General features: G+C 35.5%; 3 protein-coding genes and 1 pseudogene across 6 annotated transcripts; all 4 read right to left on the reverse strand.

The window, feature by feature from the left end:
• Positions 1-1,583: 1,583 nt before the first annotated feature.
• Positions 1,584-5,443, reverse strand: LOC140986103 (uncharacterized). Its single transcript, XM_073454100.1, has 2 exons — positions 2,761-5,443; positions 1,584-2,261 (listed from the first exon to the last, which is right to left on the reverse strand). Exons 1-2 carry the CDS (start codon positions 5,366-5,368, stop codon positions 1,834-1,836), a joined length of 3,036 nt encoding a protein of 1,011 aa, XP_073310201.1. The 5' UTR covers positions 5,369-5,443; the 3' UTR covers positions 1,584-1,833.
• A 3,767-nt stretch (positions 5,444-9,210) lies between these two features.
• On the reverse strand, positions 9,211-11,941 carry LOC140986835 (probable hexokinase-like 2 protein). Of its 2 annotated transcripts, XM_073455202.1 has the most exons (9): positions 11,570-11,939; positions 11,309-11,465; positions 11,024-11,203; positions 10,869-10,943; positions 10,626-10,781; positions 10,461-10,559; positions 10,230-10,360; positions 10,017-10,098; positions 9,214-9,820 (listed from the first exon to the last, which is right to left on the reverse strand). In XM_073455202.1, exons 1-9 carry the CDS (start codon positions 11,857-11,859, stop codon positions 9,494-9,496), a joined length of 1,497 nt encoding a protein of 498 aa, XP_073311303.1. In that variant the 5' UTR covers positions 11,860-11,939; the 3' UTR covers positions 9,214-9,493. The 2 variants fall into 2 exon arrangements, with proteins under 2 accessions (XP_073311302.1, XP_073311303.1); XM_073455201.1 differs by having other exon boundaries at positions 9,211-9,820; positions 10,461-10,781; positions 11,570-11,941.
• A 649-nt stretch (positions 11,942-12,590) lies between these two features.
• LOC140986442 (COMPASS-like H3K4 histone methylase component WDR5A) lies at positions 12,591-14,585 on the reverse strand (annotated as a pseudogene).
• Positions 14,586-15,110: 525 nt separating this feature from the next.
• Positions 15,111-19,453, reverse strand: LOC140986131 (auxin-responsive protein IAA9-like). Of its 3 annotated transcripts, none has more exons than XM_073454144.1 (6): positions 19,282-19,453; positions 17,675-18,298; positions 17,334-17,560; positions 17,119-17,260; positions 15,628-15,689; positions 15,111-15,508 (listed from the first exon to the last, which is right to left on the reverse strand). In XM_073454144.1, the coding sequence occupies exons 2-6, from the start codon at positions 18,262-18,264 to the stop codon at positions 15,471-15,473; spliced, it is 1,059 nt and encodes a 352-aa protein (XP_073310245.1). In that variant the 5' UTR covers positions 18,265-18,298; positions 19,282-19,453; the 3' UTR covers positions 15,111-15,470. The 3 variants fall into 3 exon arrangements, with proteins under 3 accessions (XP_073310245.1, XP_073310246.1, XP_073310247.1); XM_073454145.1 differs by having other exon boundaries at positions 17,675-18,312; XM_073454146.1 differs by having other exon boundaries at positions 17,675-18,285; positions 19,278-19,415.
• Between the last annotated feature and the right edge of the window lie 553 nt (positions 19,454-20,006).

The raw sequence follows: 20,006 nt of genomic DNA on the forward strand, positions 1-20,006 counted from the left end.
GATAAAAATAAGTTCAGAAAAATATACCAAAACCCATAATAAAATTTTTTAATTCAAAGAAATTCATAAATTTATATATTATTATATTATACATTATTACTTTTTTAAGTCTGAAACATTATTATTATTATTATTATTATTATTATTATTATTTTACGACATGGTTTTCCAATTTTCCCACTTTTAACGGTGAAAAGATAAAGATGATGCAGCACAAAAAATTAAGAAACACGGTGAAATCACACCCGTCCAATCAGCCAATCAGGTACATAATAATGCCAACGAGATGTATCCAACGGTGACGGGCCTGCCAAGTCAGCAGATTATTCGCCTTTTTGTCAAATCATATAATTCACCGAGTAAATCATTGTGACTACTCAATACATGAGAATCGATTGATGGAATATTTTGCAGCTCCATCTCAATAACCAAAAATAAATTAATTTATTTATCTCTATTAATATTAAATTTTTAAAAATTAAGAAGCGTGGAGCAACTAGAATTACGATTTGTTAATTGATGACCCTTTTCCTATTTATTAAGAATAAGTGCCACTCACGATTGAGAAACATCATAGGATTCCATAAAATATTATGAGTAGGTCTCTTGTGAGACGATCTCACGAATCTTTATTGTGAGACGGGTCACCCATACCGATATTCACAATAAAAAGTAATACTCTTAACATAAAAAGTAATATTTTTTCATGAATGACCCAAATAAGAGATCTGTCTCACAAAATACGACCCGTGAGACCGTATCACACAAGTTTTTGCCAAATATTATTTGAAGGACGAAAAAAATCATCATTCTTTTTTATTTTATTATGGTTGTAATATTTTTTTAAAAAAAATGATAAATATTAAAAATGATCTTCATTAACCAAAAAAAAGTTTTAACATTATATGAATGATTAGAATATTTGAAATTTTTGGGATGCAAGTCTAGCTCCAATGTATGGAGCCTTGTTTAAAGTTATGAAATCTACGCATGGCACATGTTCAAATGACCATTTAAAGGAATTTTCCAAGAAATAAAACCAAACAGGACAGAATATAAATGGCCCATTCCTTTATCCTAAGGTTATCATATTTTATGTTCACAATAATTGTCGATTGCTCCCTACATTTATTTAATGAGGAGAGATCTCTTTACTTTACTTTAAGGCAAATGCAGAAGAGTTAGTGTTATGCTTCACTTGCATTCATTTCTCATTATGAATCCTGATTCTTTGCAAATATACATTGTGGTTTTCAAGTGAAACCCACCCCTCTTTTCTTGGTAATTGGAACTAACTGCACATTGCTCAATACAAGTCAATACTACTTTCTAGGCTAATTCTTTCATTTTTAAACACAATTATCTATAAACCAAACCCCAACAATAATGATATTGTAACATTTTGCATACCTAAAAACCATCCTCTCTATATTTTGAAAATATTGTAAAAAAAAAAAAAAAAATTGGTTTTCGGTTGAGTATACTCATTTCTATAAAGCTAACATGAGTGATGAGATATGGCTATTGATATTTGATTTGTCACCCACTTTGCAAAACAAGATAGAAAATCAAGTACATGACAGTAAAGATAATTTAAACCAGATTTGGAAAACGCACACCACCGATTCTTTTGTACACAAATTAGGAAAAGGGACACCACCACCAAAATCATGACATTAGAGTGTATGCTAGTACCCAACCCCCGGAGGAAACAAGTAAAACTGATAAACTTAGGAAATAAATAAACCCCAAATATTAAAGCTACACCGATTTTTTGAAATGGCCAGGAGGGAAAGAAACTATCACTTGCATGTCCATTAGAGAGCGCATGGGTCATATGCTGAGAAGATCAGGTGGTGGTGATTGAGTTGGCTGAGGTTGATGGCTCTTTGCATCTGAGGTGACAGATTCGACGCTTGATGATTCATCCCCGAGCTTGGAGCCAGGCGGCTTTGGAAGCTCTGTGAGTATTTGAACCACCTCTCGCATGGTGGGGCGCTCGACTGCTTGTTCTTCCACACAAAGCATAGCTACGTAGAAAATATGCATCATCTCGTGAAGGGGGACGGTGGCAAGTCTTGTATCAAGAACCTTTAGTACTCCTTCCTTGTTTCCATCAGTCATTTTTCTTACCCATTGAACTATGTCTACTCCATCACCAAATTCCCCCACAGGCTTTCTTCCGGTTACAAGTTCTAAGAGAACTACACCGAAGCTGTATACATCGCTCTTCTCGTCGACCTTGAGCGTGTATGCATACTCTAAAATATCAGGACATTAATTAATCCACACAGATATTAAATTCAAGAGAGCCCAGAAAGGTAACATCACATAGATAGGGACGTAAATTATATGGCAGGAAAGTTAGCCAGAACAGTTTGCAATCCAAGAATATTAACAAAACTTGTAAATATTGCAAACAAACTGTAGGGTCGAAGGACCCCAAAATTAGAACCCAAGTCGTTTACCATCATTTTCATTGCGACCACCCTATCATTAATTAATACAGTTAAAATACACTCATCAATCTGCATCTCAACCTGTTTTTTTTAACAGTAGTTGAATACATACAACGTTGAAAGAGACTGATATTTATAGCATGTTAAACGAACCCCCATAAAAAATTCAGACCGTAATGACTGGAAAATAGATCCCGACGTAAATTGTAATCACTCAAAAAGCGTTAGAATAAAAAACATCATTAACAAGATAGCCATAATATCACTAGTTTCTTAACCCAATTTGAATTGTAGTTAATACCTGGAGCAATATATCCATAAGAGCCAGCAATAGCTGACATGCACTCGGATGCTCCCGAATCTTGCAAGAACTTGGCCAATCCAAAATCAGCTACATGAGCTTCGAAATTCGAATCAAGGAGGATATTGTTTGATTTAACATCACGGTGAATAATCAAAGGCGAGCAGTCGTGATGAAGATAGCAAAGGCCTTTCGCAGCCTCCACCGCGATCTTATACCGTGTATCCCAAAGCAAATGACCTCCTTTCTTGCCATGAAGCACTTCCCCCAAGCTTCCATTAGGCATGTACTCGTAAACCAAAAGATTAGTTTCATGATTTGAACAGAACCCCAACAATCTAACAATGTGCCTATGCCTGATTCTCCCCAGAGTCTGTATCTCAGCATTGAACCCATGATCATGGGACGAGCCGCGACTCATCACGGGCAATCTTTTAACAGCCACCTGTTCGCCATCCGGCATGACTCCCTTGTAAACTATTCCAGCACCGCCCTTCCCAATTATATTATCTTCTTTCAGACAATCCAAAACATCATCACAAGTAAAATCCAATCTTTGGAAGGCAGTAAGCTTCCAGGCACGTGAGTCGCTCGCTTTCTTTAAGGACCGAGCCTTAACTATAGCTGCCACGGCAAATATAATGGAACAGACCAGCAATCCGATAACAAGTAAAAGCTTCATGGATGGAGAGAAAGTCCCTTTCTCATGAGGTCTTTCAACCCCATCAGAAACGCCACCTTTACAAGGCCCAAGATAGGGTCCACAAAGATTGGGATTGCCCAAAAACGAAGTGTAGTTAAAGTAACTAAACTGACCAGTGCCGGGAACCAAACCAGACAGATTGTTATACGAAAAATCAACAGATGTTAAGCTCTGCATACTAGCAATTGAAGAGGGAATGCTGCCTACCAAATTGTTTTTAGACAAATTCAAGTAGTTCAAAATCCTCATACCCGTTATCTCAGCCGGAATCTCACCGGAAAGTTGATTCCGGCTAAGATCAACGTAAGTTAGCAGCTTGCACGAGCTTATCTCAGGAGAAATTGGGCCCGTAAATTGGTTGCGGCTGAAATCCAATTTTGACAGCTGCTGTAACTTCCCTATGTCGGATGGTATGCTCCCTGAGAACATATTACCATCGAGCAGAAGCTTTTGTACACCCACGAAATTACCTATACTCGGTGGCAACGGCCCGGTTAGGTGATTGTTGGATAGACTAATCTGGCCCAGAGTAGTGGATAGCACATTAGCCTCTGGAAATGAACCAGAGAGGAGATTATTCTGAAGCTCGATTTGAGTTAGCTGAGGCAAACTCAACAGCCCTTTGGGAAGGGAGCCATTGAGAAAGTTGTCGCCCATGCGTACCCGATTCAATGACTCGCACTGACCTAATGAATCAGGAATCGGGCCAAACAAGAAGTTTCCAAGAGTAATCAAGGTCTGAAGCTGATTACCATTACACAAGTTCAATGGCAAATTTCCGGTCAATTTGTTTGAACTAACATCTACTTCTTGCAGATTACCATTCGTCCCAAGATTCTGGGGAATACTTCCCGTGAAATTGTTCTCCCACAACTGCAACACCTGAAGCTCCGGCAACTCGCCGATGAAATCGGGAATAGAGCCGGTGAGCTTATTCCTAAAAAGGTTTAAGAGTGTCACGTTTTTAAGCTCCGAAAATGAGAGTGGTATTTCGCCAGAGAAACCGTTGTTTGAAAGATCCATAGATTTCAAGCTCTTCAGGTTCCCAAGCTCCGGTGTCAAAGGCCCAGAAAACCCATTCACCTGGAGAAAAAGGGTGTCCAGATTCAGTAACTTTCCGATCTCCGCCGGAATCTCACCAGAAAGCCCACAGTTGGCAGCATCAAACCTTATCAAGTTGGATAAATTCCCAATCTCTTTCGGTATCCCACCTGAAAACGTGTTGAAATACCCAATGTACAGCTCTTTCAGCTGAGACATTTTCCCTAACTCGGGTGGAACAGTCCCCTTTAATTCATTCCCTGAAACGGCGAGGTATTCCAGATGTGGAAAAGAGCCAAACTCCGGTGGAATTTCCCCACTAAAGAAGTTTCCTCCAAGATGCAAATGGCGGAGTTCGGTGAGTAAAAAGGCTTGCGAAGGGAAGTCCCCTGTCATGTTATTGTTATATAGGTCGAGAACCAGTAGATTTTTCAGACCGTATAGCTGAGTGGGGAAGCTGTCATTGAAGAGATTGTTAGAGAGATTAAGATAACGCAGGCTAACAATGTCACCGATTTGTTGAGGAACTGCACCAAATAGGCCGTTAGCGGCAACAGAGAGGTTATAAAGAAACCGGAGTTGGCCAACGTCGGCGGAGAGTGTGCCGACAAGGCTGAGATTCGATATGTCGAGGGAAGTCACTCGACTGCTGGAGGAGTCGCATGTCACGCCCTTCCACGTGCAGTGGCTGGTGTTTGCATTCCACGAGGCTAAGGCAGCTTGTGGATCTTCGGTGATCGAAGCTTTTATGGAGAGGAGAGCGCGGTACTCCGGAAACCTCGGCCTTCTAGCAGCGGCGGAGTGGCTGAGATGGAGGTGGAAGAGGAAGAGTAGGAGGAAACGCATTTTGTGTGTTGTGTGCATTACGATTTCTCACTGCTGTATTCAGGGAGTGGAGGAGGATGAGAGTAAGATGGGGGAAGAAGAGACAGTTGGTTTTAGTTTTTCACATTTCGTTTCTTTTAAAGATTTTAAATTGTTTTTTTTTTTAAAAAAATATCTATATTTAATATTTTTTAAAAAAATTTTAGAACTATGATTTGGTTCGATAATATAATTATATATTAATTATATACTAAAATAACCAAAATATAAGATTTTAAAAACATGTTAGGGAAACGCACAATACATGATTGGCTATGATGGTTGATAACCTAATTAAAATTCAAGTCTCATAAAACTAATTTGAATATTGAGCAGTTGCTAAATCCTTTCTTAATCATTTATTTTTTTATTATTCATGAGACGGAATAATCTTACGTATATTTACAATAATGAGTGGCCCAAGTAGAGAACTGAGAATATGTCTCAAAAAATTGACTTGTGAAATCATCTCACATATATTTTTTTGTTTTTTTATATGTTATAAAATTAGGAGAAATAATGATTTTTTTGTAAATAAAATATAAAATTAACATTAATGATGTCTTGGTCTAGTAAGAAGAGTAAGACTACAAAATCTTTATGATTTAGATTTAAATCTCACTTGTGTAATACTATATATTCGAAGACTGTCATCAATATACCAATACGAGTCTCGGATTCGACAATTGTCCTCATTGTACAAAGATGAGTCTTTCCAGTGCCTCAAGTCAAGCATGCTTAACATTGAAATTCTTATGTGATGAACTCCCGAAAAGAAAATATATCTTCTTAATATGAGTAGTATCTATCAAATCTTTAAACACTTCTCAACTGCACAGTTTCATACCTGAATAGTTTTGAAATCTCTCTCATTGCGGTGTGAGATCGGTTCATTCATTATCCGTACAATCTCATGTACCGACGATCACTCTCCGCCCTCTCTAACTTAGGACGTCACAACTTATATGGTTATTTAGATTTTGATTAAATATAGTTTACATATAATTTTTTGTACCCCGAAAAGCTATCATTTTTTAAAAATTTTATTTTAAATAATGATAGCTTTTCGGGGTAAAAATTTTTTTTTGATTATGATTGTAATGACTAAAAAGGGCATTTTTTACATTAATTAACATTATTCTATAAAGTTTGTCTTTTATACAGTGGTTGGGGGGAATATAGGGCAAGAAGATTTTGAATATCTGGCGTAGATCAGGAAAAAGATTGAACGGCCCCATTTTTATTATCTTTATCTTCTAAAGTTTGTCTAGGGAATCATCTTTTTCGTTCTTTGTATTTTTTCTTTCTCCATTTTATAAATGAAAATTGTAATCTTATGAAGTTATTGTTACATATTATATATAGGCTTTCGTGTTTCAGGATCATCACTTAATAATTTATCCAAAAATTTTGTAAAACTAACCGTCTATAAGCAGAGAATTCTTTCTTCAGTATAACCAAATTCAGCTTTTCATCTCCATATACATGGAATACCAAATTCTATAAAGAATAGACATAAAGTCTTCTTATCGATCCAATGTTCTGAAAATAAATTTTAATTACATTTTCCCTAAAATACATTAATTATTTTTAAACTCTTTATCCTATTTTAAAGTAATAAAAAACAATTATTGTTTTAATTATTTAACGTATAATTCATTATTTTGTTTTTCTTTATAAATATATTTTTAGTCATTTTTTTCAAGTTATTTTAGGTTGAAAAAATTAAAATATATAAATTTATATTATATCACCTATTTTGCATATATAACGTGTGTGATAAATATTAATATACACATGTGATAAAAAAAAATTGAAGTGTGATCATTTATTCATCTTCATTTAAATATTAACATAAAGTATATATTTACTTTATATGCTCACATTGATCATATTTTTTCAAAAGCAAAAATATTAAATAAGAACTATTTTTAAAAAAACTCTGTGAACTTAAATTTTAAGTTACAAGAAAATAATTTGTAAATTATTAGTGACTACTATATCATTTTTATTTCCATCACTTAATTAAAATTCTTAATATTAACAATTAAATAAAAGAGAGTATTTTTGGAAATTATCCCACAAAAAAATAAAATGTACTGAAATTGATTATTTAGAGTTGTTGCACTTCAAATCNTCCATGTTCTGCTCTCATCTACTTGTTCTCTTGTTTATGCCTAATTAGTTGAGTTAATAAGTTTGATAGAAAATAATGATACCTTTATATGCCAATCCAAACTGATAAAATCTGTTTTTTTTTTAATATAAATAAAATTAAATTTTTTTTATTTTATTTTTCGTAATGGACCTAAGTCGTGGCGAGGTTGACCTATTATATTTTAGGCAAAAACTTGTGTGAGACGGTCTCACGGGTCGTATTTGTGAGACAGATCTCTTATTTGGGTTATCCATGAAAAAGTATCACTTTTTATGCTAAGAGTATTACTTTTTATTGTGAATATGGGTAGGGTTGACCCGTCTCACATATTAAGATTCGTGAGACGGTCTCACATGAGACCCACTCTATATTTTATTTCTCAAAAAAAATATTGAAAGAACAAGAAATTAAAATTTGGAAAGTTACTCTTGAGACAGTCAAGAATGAAAATACTTATTGGAAGGAAAGGTTGTCAAATTATTCAGAGATAGTCAAAAGATCTGAGTTCAGGTGTAAGCAAAACATCGGTTTAACTGAAAAATCGATCGAACCGAATAAAATTGGAAATTCAGTTCGATTAAATCAGTTGATTTATTCTTTTTTCAAAAATATCAGTTTAATGGGTTCGATTTTGAATTTGAAAAATTGGTTTAAATCGATATAAATTTATATATTTTTTAAAAAAAGTAAATTATAAGAGTTTTTTTTTTTGAAAGAGTAAATTATAAGAGTTTGAGTTTGACTTTCATTGTGATTTTTTTAATTATAAAAAAAATGAAAAATCCAGTTTCTTTTAGAAATCTATTATTTTGGCTACTTATAGACCGAAATAATCAATTTTTGTTTGGGTCGTTTCACCAGATTTTTGTGTTTCTCATACATATAGAAAAATATAGGGGTGTCAAAATGCGACACGACCCGTCGACCCGACACGATCCAACACGAAAAAAAATCAGGTTCGGGTTGGGGTTTTTCGGGTTCGGGTTGGGTGGATTCGGGTTAGTGCCATGTTAGGCGGGTTTCGGGTTGAACCCGCGAACTTTTTTTTTTGAAAATATTACCTATATTTTTATATATTGTATGTTTGAACAAAATTTATTGTATATTTATATGATAAATTTTCATAATTTAATATTTATTTTGCATATTTTTATTTTTTTAACAATTTTTTATTTGATTTAGTAAATATATTTTTAATTTTCTACGATTAAACTTTCAAATTTAAATCGGAAATTTTGTTATTATGTGTTAAATTAAAATATTATTATTATTTTTTATTTTTTTTGAATTTTTTTCATAAATTTTTTTAAAAAAATTTAAAATAAAAAAATAAAATTCGGGTTACGCGGGTTAGACGGGTTGAGTCGGGTTATACGGGTTCGTGTTCGGGTTGGGGATTTTCGAGTTGCTTCGGGTTCGGGTTCGGGTTGAAAAAAAATTTTCGCGGGTTGACCCGAAACCCGACCCAACCCACTCGATTGACACCCCTAGAAAAATATGCCATTATTTTATGGAAATTAGGTAATCGAAGTTTAAATTTGTTGAGTTACAATAATAGTTCATGTTGAGCAGAGCAATCGAAACATGATACTTGTGATATTGTATGATTTAAAAAATTTTGAGTTATAATATTATTAACAATAATAATTTTTGATAAAATGAGAAAGAATAGCGCTACAATATTCTATTAATTTTGAATAAAAAAATTAGAATTGGTTGGTTTTGCCAATAGTGGTCAAACATGGGTGACTGACGTAGATTTACATGAGTGGTGTCGCTTTTTACAGCAGCCCACTTAAACTTCTTAATTGGCTTTATTATTAGCAATCTACCCCCTTTAATTACATACACTGAAAAGACTATAATGACCTCCTTGCGCCTTCGTACACTCAGACCACAACAGTAAACCTTAGCCAAGTCGAATGAATTATGTCAAATAAATTTCATGCGATAAAACATTGTACGCATCAGTGCTTTGCATTGTATTGTGTTTGTGCAGCAGCCAAGAAGATGGAGCCAGCCCCAGAACCACCGTGCGAGTGTTCGATGATCACATTATCCGAAAGCTCGCTTCCCAGCATTTCCCACACACTGCTGTGCAGATAGTTTCGAAATATACGATAATGCTCGTATAGCCCTCCTTCCATCGTTATCACGCTCCTCTTGTTCGCGAGTCTGCCCTGTTTCTTAACGATTCCGACTATTCCTGCTCCGACCAATCGAGCTCCACGTTCTACTACAATGTCACATACCTCTGCTACTATTTCTCTAGCCATCGGACTTGAATCGTTTATCTGAAACGGCCAGCTCATATTAGTGTTAGTATAAATATTACTTTTAGTCATATATCTCTAGCAATCTCATCTCATTCCATCCTACCCATATCAATTTCGGCTGTTAGACCTCGACATTGTACTCGGCTCGATTGCGACTCCTTTAATCAGATAACAATTCAAGAAACTAAGGAAAGAAACACATATAATAGAGCACCTCAAAGACTTCCTTCAGCTTCTCAGTCACTACTTCATAATCCTCAGATGTATCTTGGTGCATTGCAGCCATATCAGGTGACCTGAATACAAATTGAATGAAGAAATCTTGAGTTTCATATTTAATATATACTTCTAAAACCTGAAGTCTCGACCATAAAATATTTGAATTCATTAATATATAGTCAAATTTACTTATCAGTCTATGAATTACTTTAACAAGTAAGGAATGGCTAGTTTAGGTGGCACACAATCTCCGAATAAAGCAGTTTCCCGAGCCATCTTCAGTAGTACTCTCCTGACAATCTCTCCCAAGTACATTCCAGAAATAAGCTTCTCAAAAATCTGGAAAAACATACCAAGAATTCAACTATATATGATTGAATCTTATGATAAACATTAAATAATATTGTAGTTTTGGAAAAATTCAACTCCTAAATATTACTCGGTGTCCCGGATTCGTGCTTTCAACATCCAAGGAGACGTCGAACTCTGTCAATGGAAGATGGGAGGACGTATAGTTTCCCCATTGCATGTTAACAACCTGCCAAGAATGAAGCTTACTCAGTCTGAATATTATTTGATTAATATCGGTTCCGAATTTGCGTACCATTTCTGAAGAATTCGGTTGTTGTGCCAGGAGTTTTGAGGCTTGCTGGGGCGATTCAATGTAAGAAACATCTGTTGCCATGCCTAAAGTCACAGCAGCAACACTTTCTTTGCTGTAATATCTTCCTCCAGCCAAATTTCCAATTGTATCATCAACCTACATATCCCACTCCCACAATCAAATATTTCACTCGAATATTTGCAATGCAGCTAAAATGGACCAAGAATTGAATTCCTAACTTACGAGTGCAAAGACTTGCATGTTTAAACCGTTCGTCTCTAAGGACTTGTGGAATTGGTCTCTCAATTCCCTGCCAACCTGATCATTTATATACACACAGACATACATTACATTCTATTGCGATAATCGAATCGAACGGTCTAATTAGAATACTCAACGGTGGCGTCGAATGACAAATCTTTCGATTCGAAGTTGATTGTAGAGGTGAACGCCGCAACTTGATCCGCTGGAAACGACACTGTAAATCCCAGTTTATGTTCTCTTGATCCTGCCTCGCCTTCTTTTGCATGTATCGAAACGAATTTCGCCAGCTCAAGGGAGATGAAATCTAGTAGTTCCTGATAATTCAACTTTGATAAGTAAGGATCAAGCGTTTGGGTGAAATCCCAGTAGTTTTTAGGCTTAATTTGTGTACATTAACATTCGACACATGCATGACATACCTTGCTAGAATTAGTATCCGCCATTACAGAAGAAGGAATTTGAACCTCTTGGCGTTGCAGTTCGGATACAGGCTCATTCTTGCCGTCTAATTTGGCTCGCAACATTACAAAATTTGTTCCCCGCAGGTATATGCCATAATATGTTCCTTTTTCTTCCCTGTCACGCATGGATATCATTTATATAATATATTAATGATGTTAAAAATTATAAACACTTTGAAACACAAATATTATATTAGTTTTAATCTAAAATTTGTTTACCCTGAGGGAAGTGGTGCCAGATAGGAGACGAACATGGGCAGTGGGGGTCTGCTGTCGCCATCCGTGCTATCAACGGCGAGTGCCCTCTGCATTTCAGACGTCAATTCATTGGCGATGTGCCAAAGCTTTGCAACTGGTGTGGCGCAGTCCGTCGCGAACTTTCGCAGTATTCGCTGTGCTTGCCTCAACCGCCGCTCGCTGCGACGCTTCAAATGCCTTGCTAACAGAGCTGCCCCAACTACCGCCGCAGCCGTAGTCACGGCCGCAGCCACCACCACTTCCTTCTTCATCTCTACCGCTGCTGGTTGTTTTGATCAGTAAATTCTACGTTGAAATGATTCAAGTCCCATCTTGTTATGGAAGCCATGAAAGTTGAAACAGAAAACGCGATTTTGGTGTGAACAAAGCTTAGTAAAGGGCTTGTGATCGGATCCGATTTTAACGTCGCTTTAACTTGATTGGAGAACACGTGTTGAATTTGGTTCTTTTTTTTTTTTTAAAATGATAGATTAATTTCTTGTAATATTGCATTGCAATTACCATAATACTCTACTATGGCCTTATAAAGACCGAATTAGTAACATTTTTTTACATTAATTGGATAAATAACTAAATATTTACAAATATACTTATAAAATAATATAATTTAGATATTCACAATATCGTTAGAAATATGAAACAAGATATCCAAGAATAATTTGAGACAAATAATTGTATAATAATATGAAAGTTTTTTAAAATAATAATAGTAATGATAATAAAAGGAATTTGTTATATTTTTATAAAATGCATACATTTTGTTATATATTATCGAGTAAAATCTCTATTTTTAATCTTATTTTTTTTAGTTTTTAGTATTTTAAAAAACTCATTAACTGTTGCAATTAATTTATCGTTTTACCACTTTCAAACTCAATTTCCTATTATCTATGAAAGAGTGACGTGGTGTTGAAAAACTTAAATTAAAAAAAAAAAAGAAGAAGAAGAAGAAGAAAGGTCACATGAGGGTATAATGGTAATAAAATCTCCTAATCATGGGAAGGCATAAAGAATCACAGGAGGAAACTGTGATAGCGAATGGCTTGAGTGCATAAAATACAGGAACTCTACTGTCTTGCAACCCTGTCGAGTTCCTCCTCTAATCTAGATTCAGGAATGTTTACCAGATATAACTATGTTACAAAATTCTAGCAACAAAACTAAATCAATCCTCCTCCTGAGTCCAAATCTTGATCGTCTTGTCGTTCCCAAGACCGCTAGAAGCGATCATATTTTCAGTCGGGTGGCATGACACAGATAACACCACATCCGTATGGCCTTCGAGCTTTTGAACAATTTTCCGGGACTGGAGCTCCCACAAGTACACACAATTGTCCTCAGATCCACTAACAATGTACTTCCCATTTGTTATGGAGAATGTTGAAGAAATGCAGCATTTCGAGTTGACATGACCCGTGTATGTTTTCAGAAATTTGCCGGTGGACAGGTTCCAAAGCCGCTGCAAGCAAAAGATTCAATGTTACACGGTAGAGAACTCGACAATGTCAATGTAATGCAATGCAGATTCAAAAAACTGAGTGAACGCACATTTGTCTTACATATTAGGCAGCAATTTTAAAAGTTCTCAGTCGAGGGAAGGATGTGAATACCATCACTTAAGGCTGTGTTTGGAAAGAAAGATTTGAGATCCACGGATTTAAATGTATTTTCAGTATTGAGATAAACTTCCACAAAATAAAATTCAAATTCTTCTACCTTCTTATTTACGCTATTATCATACGACTCATAATTAATTTCAAATCCTTATAATATTATATAGTAAGTCTCTTGAAAGACGGTCTCACGAATCTTTATTTGTGAGACGGATCAACCCTACCGATATTCACAATAAAAATTAATAATCTTAACATAAAAAATAATACTTTTTCATGGATAACCTAAACAAGAGATATGTCTCACAAAATACGACCCGTGAGACCGTCTCACACAAGTTTTTATAGAACCAGATAAATAAACCATATGCTTAGTTACTCGAAATATGTTTTAAGCCTCAAACATATCAAGTTGTGCCCTGTTCTCACCAAGAAAAAAAAATTTACAAGTTATGCTCCGTTCCATCTCAACTAAATCAATTAAGGTTGCACTTGGGAAGATTGACAGGTTTGCAATCAACGGATTTCGATTAATTTTACATAAACATGCACTTCTTTAAACAACAAATTTACATTTGATTACATGTGAAATCCATCCCAGCACAACCTGAAGGAATAATATCAAGAAAATTTAGAACCAAATTTCCCGACAGAAGATTGAGAGAAGCTCACCAAGGTATTATCCAGAGTTCCGACTAGGATAAATTTCCCGTTGGGCGAAAACTTGACAAAACTAACAGGCGGATGCTCATCATCAATGAGAGTCTTCATTCAACGTCCAGTGGAAGTATCCCAAATCCTACAAAGCCCATCATAACTACTCGAAACAATAATCGACCCGTCCAAATTGAAATTAACCGCCGTTACAGGGTCGGAATGCGCGGGGAGGACCTTCAAGCATTTCCCCGACTTAACATCCCAAATGCGGACGGTTTCGTCGAAGGAACCCGAGGCCAGCATGTTGGACTGGGGGTTAAAGTTGACGCAGAACACGTAGTTGGAGTGGCCGGTCAGGGTTTTGATGTGGGACCCACTCGTGACGTCCCAGATGCGGATGGTGCAGTCATCGGAGGTGGTAGCGAGGAAGCGGTTGTCGGAGGAGAAATCGAGATCGGAGATCCCGAGCTCGTGGCCATGGAATTCGTGGTGGGTGGTGGTGGGAGAGGAGACGAGGTAGGTGCGGGCGGTCTTGTCGGCGGAACAAGAGGCGAGGACGCTGCCGTCGGGAGAGAATTTGACGCTTGAGACGGCGCGTTTGTGGGAGCTCAGTGTGTGCTTGAGACTGTAGGGTTTAAACGGTACAGCTGCGTCCTCCGCCATTAATGACATTCAGGGCTTTTTGGTGGTAATATTTTGTACACCACCATCTAGTCTAAAATGTGGCACCACTGGTGAACTTACCAGACCGGAACAATCCCAAATCGAGTCGGGTTTAGTCCGGTTTAACATTGAACAAAATCTAGTGTCGATATTAAAAACTGGATCGGATTAGACATATTATTTCTTAATATTCTATGTATAGATATTATGTGTTTAAAAAAAAAATGTATAGATATTATGTTGTACGAGGTATAAGATAATCGAAGAATGCATATTTGTGATATATAAATAATAAAAGAATTGATAATTATAAAAAAAAATTATGTTGTATAATTAATTACATATTATCAAATTAAACAATCAATAATCATTCTATCAACCATTATCATCAATAAAATACATATTGTTTTTTAAAAATAAAAATAAAAATATGTATTTCGACCCCACTTTAAATCTTGTATTTTGATTTAAAAAAACATCCCACCCCACTTTATATCATTTATTTTGATTAAAATTAGACTTTGAAATATGGAAATTATGTAAATTTCCAAATTCAACTGGAATTATAATTGTAACAAACAAATAATAGACCAGTTCATTACTTAAAGATTTTTACAAGTTATTCCAACAACTGATAAATCAAACATCAAATTCGTTCATACAGAACACACACATGCAACTTAGTTTTTCAAACAATTTGACAGAGTGTTGTTAAGGGGGAAGACGAAGAGGGGAAGGAAACAGTACAAATATAACATGAAGTTGTCGGAGACACAACGCACACAAGAACACATGAGAATACAAGCAATACCAAACATATCATTGCATCGAGTTAAAACATTTGATTGCTTCTTTCTATTCGTCCTGTTGAGTTGGTATTCCACCATCAATTGTGAAGACAGAAAGCAGCAATCAGCCATAGTCGGATGCTAGTTTCGGCTTTTAGATTTTTCCATGGTCCTGGGAGCTGTAGAGAGAACGAAACATGTTCACAGTCCTTAATGCATCCAGAGTGGTACAGAAAACCAATGTTTAAAATAGTTTGTTCCCTTCTAAAAACCAATGACAGAAACAAAAATTTCTCACCCAAACCAATAGCATCAGAGCCTTTCATGATTTTGAGTCTCTTGCAAGAAATGATGAACATCCTAAAACAGTAAAAGTTGTCAATACCAGGAAAAAAATGGGGTGCATAATGTATCATATATGAGAACAATTCATGCAAGTTAAAATGGATAATGCTGACAGTCAAGTCATTAATCAAATGTTCTCACAAAAGTATGCAGTTGAAAGATTAAAAAAAAAAATTCTGGAAAATATTGAAGTTTTTCTGGCTGAATAAGTAAATGCATGGCAGTGAGGTTAAAATTTTAGCCATCGCCTATCTAAAAAAATTCCTTCAAGATGTAACATTAGGTCATTTCTTTGCATATTTTTGTCTCATGTCTCCAATGATTATTATTGATGCATTGAAGTATCACATTTTACAAACAAAATAAAAATAAAAGATATCATATTTCGAAAAACTTCTGACTTCTGGAATTTATGGGCTTGCATTCAGCAGATCAAATATTTAACTTTTAGTGCAAAAAATTCAAGTGGTGTTGTATTTCATTTTGCTGCAGGTTGGTAAAATCCTTGATAGCAGACATAACCTATATGACCATCAACATGGATAGAGCTTCAATTAAACCGAGAGAACAGCCAGGAAGTACACAGAGCAAAACAGTTTCCTTGGCATGAATTAAATGTGGTAGTAATTGCCACAAGCGGATACTCATGATTCCTGTCAAACTTCTCACTCAGTGTTTCACTAATCTTAAATAAATTGATTTTGACGACTGAAATCAAACATTGTTATGGTTGATGACACTCAGCCATTAAAGTTTTTTTTTAAGGATACATACCCGCCCAGTTAAACTTAAACCCATACCGGAATTTAACAGGTTGGACATGTTAGACCCATTAAAAATTTATATTTATACTATATTTTGACATATTCAAATTTTAATTAACACAATCACAACAAAAAATCAATAAAGTAGTTCAAATTAAGGCTCTTATAACAAAATTAACTCAGTCAAATTAATTATTTAAAACATTCTGCATGAAGTTCTTTCCTAATTCCTATCACCAAATATTGTCATAATTTTTATATATAAATAAACTTAAAGAATGAAAAAAATTAGTTAAATGACATTGTTTGATATATTATTGTTAAAGTATAATTAAAAATATATTTATCATCTGCATAACTTTGGACTTTACAAATATAAAAAAGCAATGTTACATTACTAATATATTATACATACACATATATATTAGTATTAAAACCCTAACAGATAGATTACGGGTCGGTAAATGTACCCGACCCGTACCCACAAGGACCCAAAATCTAACAGTTGTACCGGACCCGAGACCCATTTTTTCGGACCTATGCTGGACCCAAATATGCCGGGTCGGGTATGGATTAGACCCGAACCCATTGTCATCCCTACTTACTCATCTTCCATTTATTAAAAAAGCCCGCAAAACACAATAAATTTCATACGTATAAATGCAGAAAAGTAAGCTTACTCCCATGGCACATCTCCAACAAGCATCCAATCACCATCCTTGTCCTCATATGTCAGCACATAATCTGGTCCATGCAGAAGATCCTTCAACTTACTCTCATTCAGCATCTCCTTACTTGGGGTTCCATTGGACCCACATTGTCCTGAAACAAGAATACTCTCCTAGAACCAGTAAAGGCTAAAGAAAGAACCTACGCTAAAGTACTAACAGCTTACCTATGGTGAAACAACCGAACATTTTCTCCAATCCAGTGGAAAGTTCTTGATAGGAGGAATATGTTTTCAGATCCACCTTTCTCAGATAAGGAGCAGTAGCCATGCTGACCTTGACAAATAAAGCACCAGGTCCTGGTTTACCATCAACCTCATCATTGTTCTTCGAGGTTGTGGTCAAAGTATTCTTCCTATAAGATCTGATAGGAGGCCAACCAACCACCTGTGCCCTGCAACAAGACATAAACAATAACAGAGCCAAGCACCATTGAATAAAACCACCTCTCTCAACCACAACTATCTAAATCATTCCCTTTATTTTCCCGTGAAATTTTAGCACTTACTTAGCAGCAGGTGCACTGTTGGTGTTAGAGTCGTTAACCTTCTTGTTGCATTCCTTCGATGCTTTTGCAGGTATATCTGGCATAACATTTGTCCCAGTATTACCAGCTAATTTTGAGTTTCCAGAATCAGAACCTGCAGGATTGAACATCCAATTTCCCACACCAAACAAGGAACTTTTCGATTCTGATAATTCATTGGCAGTGTCACAGAATCCTCTTTTACTCCCAGAAACAACTATTTTTTGTGCCAATGAGCAGACTCCATCCTTCGACGGAACTAAAGGAAATAATTGCTTTTCATCAAGCTTCCCCATGCTGGTCAGGTTAATGTCTGAATCTCGTTCGGGGGATTGTGATCCAGGAAGGCCAAGCCTCAATTCTGTCGCCTTCAGAGTTAAATTATTCTTGGTTTCCTGGGTCACATCAGACACTGCAGAGCTGTCCACCGAGGAACAATCAGTCAATCCCAGGTAATTGCGCTCTTTCAACCCCAGGCCATTCTGAGAGATAGATTCAGATGATGCTGAAGAAGCCATCAAAGAAACATTACAATGACTTTGATCCTCAACGCCCAACAATGGTGGAGACATAAAAGTCGAAACTTTGTTATGCTGTTGTATAAATCTGCAACACAACAACTGTTCAGTTGTCACACTTTATTGATTCAAATTTAAAAACATATCAACCGAACTCCAAAGACCTATCATCTCGCAAAATCTTGACACTTTACCACAGGGATCTGGGAAACAATTGTTTCATGTGTGTGTTATGTGAACAAGAAAATGTTCTAGAAAATGCATTTTAAAAACAATAATTAAAGTTTACTATCCAAACAAACAGTTCAATAAAAAGATTCAAAACCCAAACAGCTCACAAATTTTAAAAATATCCAGTCGCCAAAGCAGAAAAAGGTTCGCAAACGAAAAAGCAACAAACTGTTTTCTTCTGATTTTGTTTTGACAGACAAGAGACTGCATTCAGGTGGGAAATCGATAGCAACAAAAGATTCAAAAAAATACATGTAAAACTTTTCATCAAAGTATTACACTTCAAGTTTTGCAAGGAAAAATTGATAGATAAAAACGAAAATATAAACAACAGAAATCATAGCCTACCAGAAAGAGTGGCCAAGCAAGAGGGGTTTCAGGGCCATTGTCTCCCTTCTGTATTAAATTTTTATGTCCCTTCCTTTTCAATTTTCTCGTAGATTTATATATTTTTGCTTATTAAATATGCCCAAAAAAAAAAAACAAAGATTTCAAATCCAAAACTTCAATAGTTTTTGGTCCATCTCTACGCAAAATTTCTGGCTTCACAACCTCACAGCAAGAGAAACACTAACGCAGGTAATAAAATAAACAAAAAAAATTACAATACGCAGAAAACTTTAACCAACATAAAATCAAAGAAGATCCACATTTCGGCTCCCATAAAACACATCCTAATTATTAAGAACAAACATAAATCATACACCCAGGATTACTAGATCTCAGCTCATTTTTCAGCACACCCAACCCAAATCAAACAAAAAGAAAAAGGAAAAGTTACATTTGCATAACAACAAAATTACATAACAGAAAACCGGATATCGAAGTGCCAGGACTCACAGCGCAGCCTAAAAACAGATTATGCTCGAGAATTTCGAATAACTGTATGAAAAGCAGGGAACGCAAAGCAGAGAGAATTTCTCAAGGTCCCTCCATCTAGTAGAAAAAGCTAAGAACAAAAACATGAGGGGGAGCTTTGTTTTTTTATTCGGCCAAGAAACTCAAAGCTCAGAATCACAGCGAAACTACGAAAGTGCCCCTCGTTTGTATTTTCTGACATAGTCTGATCAACGACTGGGATTGGTTGCTGTCAGTGAATCGTGGCCGTCAAAGTAAAATAATTGCTTTTGTTTTTTTTCCCTATACATACTAATGTTTTTTGGTGGAAAATTAGACGAAATCATGTGCTATATTTGATATTTTAAATCATATTATATTTTGCTTAAATAGGTTTTGTTTATTTAAATTATTAAAATTTAAATCACTATTTATATCTACTTGTAATTTGTTAAAGGATGACGTGCATTTGTAGTTTTCATTTTAGTTTTAACACATGACGTCAAGAATGTCGATATTGTTCGTATTAAAAAAACTAATTGAGAATGCATATATGAATATTTCATTTGGATTTACATGTATATGATATTTCACAAAAATACTATATATCACGAGTCAATTTTATGATACAGATATTTTACCCGGCTCAACTCATGAAAAATTGTAATTTTTTACGCCATTAATATAAATTTTCATGATAATTATGAATCGAGTCAACCCGTCTCACG

This window comes from Primulina huaijiensis, chromosome 10 (assembly GCF_012295235.1).
Source record: "Primulina huaijiensis isolate GDHJ02 chromosome 10, ASM1229523v2, whole genome shotgun sequence".
Lineage (NCBI taxonomy): Eukaryota > Viridiplantae > Streptophyta > Magnoliopsida > Lamiales > Gesneriaceae > Primulina > Primulina huaijiensis.